Source organism: Centruroides sculpturatus, unplaced genomic scaffold (assembly GCF_000671375.1).
Source record: "Centruroides sculpturatus isolate CEXI.00-Female unplaced genomic scaffold, Cexi_2.0 scaffold378, whole genome shotgun sequence".
Lineage (NCBI taxonomy): Eukaryota > Metazoa > Arthropoda > Arachnida > Scorpiones > Buthidae > Centruroides > Centruroides sculpturatus.
In genome coordinates this window covers 174,656-183,324 of record NW_019384693.1, presented here as the reverse complement: position 1 = coordinate 183,324, position 8,669 = coordinate 174,656, and the positions used below count along the sequence as shown (strand labels likewise).

General features: G+C 32.2%; 1 protein-coding gene across 1 annotated transcript in view; it reads left to right on the top strand.

Annotated features, from left to right (window-relative positions):
- The window catches only part of LOC111627367, a 46,778-nt gene extending 38,242 nt beyond the window's left edge, over positions 1-8,536 (top strand). Inside the window, exon 9 of the mRNA XM_023370931.1 lies at positions 341-8,536. Within this exon, the coding sequence (XP_023226699.1) occupies positions 341-1,254 (914 nt within the window). The 3' untranslated portion in view covers positions 1,255-8,536. The remainder of the gene's footprint in view (positions 1-340) is intronic.
- Positions 8,537-8,669: the final 133 nt, after the last annotated feature.

Here is an 8,669-nt window from a genome sequence, read left to right as displayed (position 1 = left end):
CTAAACTTTTTTTTTTTTTTTTTTTTTTTTTTTGAAGCATCCTGTATTATAATTATATAATAATTTTACAATTGGTAAAATAAATGCTATCTATATTAACTTGTAAGCAATCTTTTATGCATGAAACTTTTGGAATTTTATATTTTTAAAATTTTGTGAATGCAATTAACAAAACAATATATTAATTTCAGTATAATTTATAAATTATTATACTATTAACTTTTCAGATTAAGACTTTATATGAATTCGATATATAAATAAATTGGTTAAGTCATAATTCGTATAAGCTTATATATTAAATATCAATTTTTCTAATACTAAATGTAGATTTTTCTTACAGATAATGACCAGTCAGTAGCTTTGAAACAACAAGAATTACAGCAGAAAATATTTAGTATAATTGGTCAAACTCCGACACCAACTGCCGAAAATATTAACCTTGGTTTGAAAGCGCAGGCTACTGTCGGACAGTCGACCGGAATTGGTCAAAGTCTAGACATTCAACAGAGACAAACTTCGCAACAGAGTTCGACATATATAAATTTTGATAATCCTAATGTAAAGAAAGCATTGGATAATCTCATTCAAACTGGACCAAAGTTATTGGAAAGCATTGGTATGACATCGGCAGGAAGTCAAGACGCGAGCTCTGCTCTAATACAGTCACCTAATTTATTACGAGGAAGTTTGGGTGGTCAGATGACATCTGGAGCCGGCGCGGGAATGGCAAATTTAGGAAGTATGGGTAGCATGGGAATGCAAAATGATTATACAGGAACTCTGAATTCTCCAAACTTGGGTTTGAATAAAAATATCGGGTACTCCGATCAGTTGGGAATGAGTTCACAGACGAATCAATTAATGGGAACCAACTTGGGTTCTCAAATGCGTGGTAACACCGGAATGAATCCCGACAGAAGTTTTGGTTTGACTGGAAGTCTTCAACAGACTGCAAATCTTAATAAAAATTTGGGAACTCAGTTTCACAATGCAGGAATTAATATGGAAAGAAATCTGAATCTGTCTAGCAGTTTATCGCAAGGTACTAGCGGAGGAGGAAACAGAAATCTCGGTACAAATTTATCAAACACAAGAGGAAGTAATATTAATTCACAGGGATCTCGACCCAATGCGCCAAATAATAATTTTCAAAACAACTCGAATTTAATGAGAGGAGTGTCTGGTGCGAGACACCCTCTATTAGGCACCCAAATGGGGAATCAATCTCTCCACGGTAGAGGCGGTAGATTTTAAAATGCGCATTCGATTGTATAAGAATACGAATAGTATTGATTATTTGTCATTAAAAGTACACATAACTGTATTGTAGTCTGATTTGTATTCACTTCATTTTCAATCACTTTTCATGCTGGTATTAAATGTTTGATTGCATTACCGATGTAAAACTGAATTTTATTGTTCAGTGCATATACACTCATCAAACATCTATATAATAAAGTTTTTTATTGTTTACGTCTGGTGATGATTACTTCAATGTTGTTTTAAGAATGTGAGTAAGTATTCTTATTTATTAATAAGGTATGGGAGAATAACGAATTTTGTACGGTACGTCAAGAACAAACATCCTTTTGTTTTTTTTTAATCAAAAAGTATTTTTAACATGATTACAGTAGAGCATCTTATATCGCAAGATTCTATTTAATTAAAAAAGGTTTAATATACAGTAAAATCTGCATAAACTGGACTTATTTTTTCCAGTATGGCAGGTTTCCATTTTGAATGAGTTTCTTTTATATGCAGAAAATCGCTGCGTTTCTAAGCATTCTTCCCATTTAGGCAAGTTTCTGTTTTATTAAGGTTCCATTTTGGACAGGTTTTACTGTATATTATTTTGAATTTAAGACATTTTTTCACGTGTTTCCAAATTTAAAGATACAGCAGGTCTTTAAAAGTCTGTTTAATGAAAATTTTATAATTTTTGCTAATAATGTATTTAAAACAAAGTATAATTAATATTCTTACTCTAATAAATTTCTAAAACTATATTTATTCTAATTGTCAGCCAATTTTTTCTGAAAATCCTTTCTAAAATGTCAAAGAATGTCTTAAGTTTGAAATAAGACAGCCAGCATCATATAAGAAGTCATTCTTCTTTCATCAAGTAGTAATAAGCTTCAAAATGTGAGGCCTTAAACTATATCCTGTTAAAAGTGAGGCCCTAAGCCATAGCTTGTTTAGTTACTACAGTGTACAGTATTATATAGACAGGAAATTGTCCTCGTTTCATAAATTTAAGTTTTCAGACACCGCTGAAGAGATAACGCTGCCATAACTCGAACAATTTATGTTTACAGTTCTCAAATTTACAACATTCTGTTTACATTCTGAAACATTCGACTCATATATTATTGATATAACAATAAAAATTCTTTCTGAAATTAAACCAAGTTGTGTTACTGTTTCAAACCAAGCACGTGCGCGTATGTGTGTGTTAATTTGATATGTATGTCATTGTATTAACGTTATTTCAATAAATCTATGTTTTTTATCTAGTTTGCATTTATACTTTCAGTTTTAATGTATGTATGTTGCGTTAACTAATATGATGATAACATTGATAGAGGATAGTGAAAGATGCTCTACTGTATTATTAGAACGTGACGCTTTGTTTTAAAATTTGCATTTAAAAGATATTCAAATTTTTAACATTACACATTCGACTTCTTGAAACACATACAGAGAAGATTTTAAGAATTGTTACGAAATTTCTAAGTAGAAAAATGAAATGGCAAGGAACTTTTATAGTTAATGTTATTTAGAATCGTGTGAGATTCATAGTTTCTTATGTGGCACGTTAAATCAATAATACTGTGTGACGTCAATCCGATCCTCGTCGAAAATTTCGTCCTTCCAGAATTTACAGAATGGAAATTGTTTTAACTCAAGAAAAATGGGAGGTGTGTGCTGCAGCCACTCCCTTGCTTAGTAAAAGGTATTTGACGAGAGAGCGGTGGATTTTTGTTTTGTGTGTGTGTGTGTTATTGACGACAGAAGATTGTGTTAAGGATTATAATTTGTGTATTGTTTTGGAATAACATTCTTTGTGAGAGTTGCACAATAATTGGTTGACCAATCTTTCTGTATTAGTTAAAGTAGTGCCAAAAAGTATTTAAGGTGTTGCTTTTTTTTAAATTAAATAAAACAATATATTATTAACTTGTTTATACGTGTTGTCTAAGCAGGGAATAAATATAATCTTGTGTGGGCAGCACATTTATAAATAGTGATACAATGAGCTGCATGATCAAAGTAAATTTATAAACGAATGTTTCAACTTCTTTTCATAAGTCTGCATCAGGTTTAACAAGAAGATTCAACAAGTTTTAACTGACATTCTAGCATTGTTTTTAATTGTACAAAGTTGAAGTTCTTTGATCATGTGTGCTGCATTACGCTATATTGAATAAAATTGCACGCTAACACTTCATTGTGGCTTCAAAAATAACTCTTAACTGATAACTCTTCACACAGAAGTGTGAGAGAATACTTAAAATTCCCATGATGCCATACTTATTTAGTGAATGCATGCTATATTGCATGTAGCATGCAGTCATTTGGATTGCTTACATTGCAGTTGTTGGCAGGTTCTAGTTCTGCATGATTTTTAGTTCATTTACATTTAATGAAAGTTGTGACTTCTGAAAACATGCAAATGTTGGTGTTTGATTTGTTTCTGGCAGTTTGTAGTGCTGTAGAGACATGGAAGTCATAATGTTCCAGGATGTACAGTACTGTTGAGTAATTGGATGCATGTATGTTTGGTCTCAGTAAATCGACACACTGATGAATGGTTTAATGAGCTTTTACTGAAACATCTGGCAACATAACAAGACAGCAGAAGTGAAAGATGCTACATTGGCATTTGCAGACTTTTGTCAAAATAACTGGATTAATACAGATGAGTAATAAAATGGTGTTAAATAACCATGGAGGCAAATATATTGCTTCATCGGAGCTCATCGTATCCACAGCCTGATTATTGTGATGTGCATCAGTCGCTGCACCAAAACTAGTTGGTGAATATCGGAACACATTTTAGTACATTGCAGTTCACCAATATGTTGTTTGACATACACTGGAATGCACCCATTTTCCATAGAATTTGTAAGAAGCCTGTTTGATATTTAAAGAGTAATTCTTTTCTGTGAAGATAGTGCGCAATCCTTTATAGAGAAATATCTTAAATACTGACAAAGCTTAATCTAGCCACCATTGCCAATGTAATGAAGTAAGCGGTACAAATTTGAGAAAGAATTACGAAGGTTGATGTTTTTATTTAACTTAATGAGAATGCATTTCTAGAATAGATCAACTTGTGGTTTAGTGGCATCATGACTAATATATAGAATGTTGAAATATCATATTTAATCCCATTGTGTTTTCTTTTACAATTGTTTTGAGATGAATGGTGCCATCGAAACCATCACCTACAGTATATTCATTTATTGCACATTGCTTGGCAATATGCAATAAATTTCAATTGCACACACAAAATTCTTGCATTTCTAAATTAATTGCAAACATTTCAATTTTTCATTTAATTAATAATGCAAAATGATCATTTCAAATGACCAATTTGAGATAAAATATTGTAGAAGCTTCCAGATTAACTTATTTTGTTCAAAATAATTAATTTTATCAGCATGTACAATATGATTTTTTCCAATTCTTGCCATAAAGTTTTCTTTTTTATGCAATGTGTTGTTATTGCTATTGAACGTTTATATTGTAATTTATTTCAGAAGAGATTGCAGTTTTCTGCAGATTGATGCCAGGTTAAATTTATGCAAAATAATCCCTCATCTGGCAACTATTTAAAAGTTTTGAAAACTAAAACTTCTCCTCCTCGCAAACTATCATAAATGAATCATTTCACGTTCATTAATCTTATAAAAATATATTTTAAATATCCGGCAGTAAAAATTTTATTTCGTGGACATACTCAGAGTTATCAATTCATAATTATTAAGTTTATATCATTTTTTTCAGTTTGTGTATTTGCAATTGTACAGATAAAATGAACATTTCAATTAATTTGTTTGTGTTTCTTTTTATTACAAAATTTATGTTTATCACCTTCAAATATTAGTGCTGATTTAATTCAACATTTACATAATACACAGTTCATTTATTAACTTAAAATTCTTTTATTATGCAATGTAAAACTTTAAATTCACAATTTAATTGTTTCACAGAGATAAAACAACTTCAAACTTAAGAAAAAAACTGCTTATATATATATATATATGTTGTTAAATAAAGATTTTGTCAGAAGAAATTGTTTTCTGTTGTTCGTGTGCTTTAATGAAACACTCTTGAGATGTCATAAAATTGAATTTGCTCTGAGTTTTTGTGTTCAACGGATACATAAAAATTTGATAGCAATTTCTTAGTTTAAACTATTCAAAGAAATTGCTGATTAAGTGTGTAACTACATATTTCTAAAGTAGATAGATGTATATCAACAGTGCGCTTAAAGAGAGTGTGAGTGGAAATCTTGTATTTGAGATTCGAGTGGATAAAAGCACTAGTTGGTTGAGGGTTCGTGCCCCACTAGCCCGATGGTAACCGCGTGAAGTTTTCTTCGCGTGTTAACACCTAAAAAGTCCTCCCGAGTGTTGCATTGTTCTTAATCCATCAATTGTGAATTTATTTATAACGTTACGCGATAAATTTCTTACGATATTCAGAAGTGAGAATTTTCAAAACGTCGTAAAAACGAGCTTGGCACAAGAGGTTCTTGTATTAAAGAAGAAACTCAACTATCGCCGAAAATTTCCTAATCTAATACGCGAATCTAAAAATTCTTCTACGGTAATCCGCCCGTTTTTTAACGTAAACAGTTAAAATGTCTTTCGTGTTTTGTGTGTAGTTTAAGTAATGAACAATAAATAAATAAACGAGTGATTTGTAAAAATTGTAGCTTGTCTTCTGTTCAAGACGACATGTGCGAGCGAATGATTCATTGGAGTGCCAATGAAATATTAAACCATTAAATAAACGTATCGTTATCAGATTTAATAAAATCTTTTATCCGAATTGTTTTCATTTAACACCGTTATGTACCGTTCATTACATTAGATACGAGCATTAAACAAGCCAATGATGTGATCGTTTTATTCGAAATAATGTTTTCGTGTAGCTAACCAAATATTGTTTATTCGTATATATGTTACGTCCACGCTGTATTGTTTATCGATTAGTAAATGGCATTATCAACAATCTATTAGCTTTCATCAAGATGCTAAACGACTCCACGAGTTGTCTACGTTAAAGCTAAGTAAACCGGAAGAATACAGAGCAAGAAAACACCATGACATATTGTTTCGATTAATCGAAAACTAGTTGATATGCCTTATGGGTAATTCCATTGAAGCAAGCCAATGGCGTAATCCGTTTCGCGTGAAACGGACAATTTTGACACGCTTGCTTAGCCGATCGTCATCCAGATGCACCATTATTTTGATTCAACGTGGCGTCTAGCCCTAAACACAAATAACTCCTCGTCCAAATAATAGGACCCATCTTTCAAGCTGTTCTGTTTAGTGTAAACTGAAACTTGTTACATAGGGTGGAGACAATTTTTCTTCGTAGAAATTATTGTGTGATGTTCTGTTGCATTGCAGAAAGCTTCACTTACTAGGCTAAACTGAGCTTAATAAAGTTTCATTTGATAAAAGACCATCTGTGAAGCTCTGTTTTGTGTTTGTTTAATTAAATTCAGTTTTATTTGCTGTTAGATATTTTTTAAAAAAGATGAAAATAACCATTCTAAATGTAGTTTAAATAAAACATTACGGTCGACTAGAGAAACTAGGTCTAGTCTAAACCACACACTGAACCTCCTAATCATTGCCAGTGAAGTAGTAATTATCCATCGTTAAGTATTATTTTCATAGCTTAAACTAGCGTGGATACGGGTCTAAACCATGGTTTAGGTCTAGACTTTGTTTCTATAATCGGACATTGCCTCAAAATATTTTGTTTTCTTCAATTAAATATAATTGTTGACTGTAGCAAACAGGACTATTAATTAATAAATATGCTACACAATAAACTTATTTGAAATTCTTTGCTAGAGTGGAAGGAAAAATTGTAAATGAATTCAAAAAAGTTAAATAAAGTTAATTTATCCATTGAGCTGCTATTTTGATTTCTTTTTTTTTAATTAAGTTTTCGTTCTTTAAGGCAAGAGCGCGATTTACGGTAAATGAATCTAGCTTTTTTAAGTTTTTATTCTGAAAATAATAGAAGACAATGGCTTCGTCTGTTGAAGATCAACAAGAACAATGAACGACTTAAGGCTATTTTTGAAAATTCAAGAAAATTTCTATTGAAATTTGTATTCCATCGATGAATTTCATCTTCCTTTTATTGCATTAAATATTGCAATGAAAATGTACATTTCGCATTGACGAGACGATAGCAGCTCTGAAGATTTGGGTTCAAGTTCGAAAACATCAAATTTTCGTGAGTAATTTATTTTTCCTTTGTTCTTTACCCTGCCTTGTGTGGACGCCGAGAGGGCCTTTTTTAAAATCGTATCCGTCATGGGTTTCTTCACGATAAACCTCTCAAAACCCGATGTTAATCAATCCCAAACGTGGTTCGAGTCCCACTTTGAGCCAATTCTATCAAAATATTCTAACAATTATTAAATTTAATAAGGTATAGCGCCTAACTCCTACCCCAGGTAACAAAAATACCTAAAATTTGATTATCAATTGTAGCCGAATATTAGCGGGGCAAAAGGCTTAACTTTGAGGGTAGAGGTTTAAAAAGTAAATGCCAATAACCAGTAAAAATCTTCATTAAGTCTGACCCTATTCGAGTTCCTTACACCAAAATCTAGTAGCATACTCCTTATAAACAAGTTACTATGCGAAATTTCGTTCCTTAATCCTACCTCATCCTGAGATATTTGAACATAAAACTAATTGAGTGTTCCACGACATTAACCTGCTGATGTTCGGGTTATCACAGTGTCAAGATCAAATCGGAGGAGATTGGGACGTTCGGATTTCATGGAAGTTATATTCCTCAGAGTCCCTGAGAATAAGTATAAAAAATTTTAATATTAACAGTGCAGAAACAAAAATAATTGCTAAATACAGTGGGCTTTCGATTATTCGGTCATTCCTAGCAGAGGGTGCCGTATTACTGAGTGTACAGGCCTAAAAAGTCGCTAAACGAATGACGTAACCTGTCCCCCTTCGGCATGGAGTAGGTGAGGAATAAATACGTCACGCTGGTATGCAGTTCTGTGCAAAGAAATCATACAGGAAATCGTGACGTGTGACGTTACCATTTTAGTGGAAACGGAAGTTCATACCGTATTTCCGTGTGCATAGCAGCGTGCGACGTGTAAGAATCACTTGTTTCGCCTTTTACTTTCCCTCCTGTCATATAACACGGGCAAGTATTATAATCGCGTGAGATTTGATCCTCCGGGTTTTGTTTTTCTTCTGCACGACATTTAAAATTCCTAAAAGGTCAAAATTTAAGGGAGTGGATAGATAGGGCTCAAGTGTTATATATCTTGTGTAGATTCGAAATTTTGCTATGCTAACGAGAACTCTTATTTGCCCAAAAAATTAAGCATTTCGTAGTAATTAATAATATAAAAGTTATGTTTAATAACATTTCGT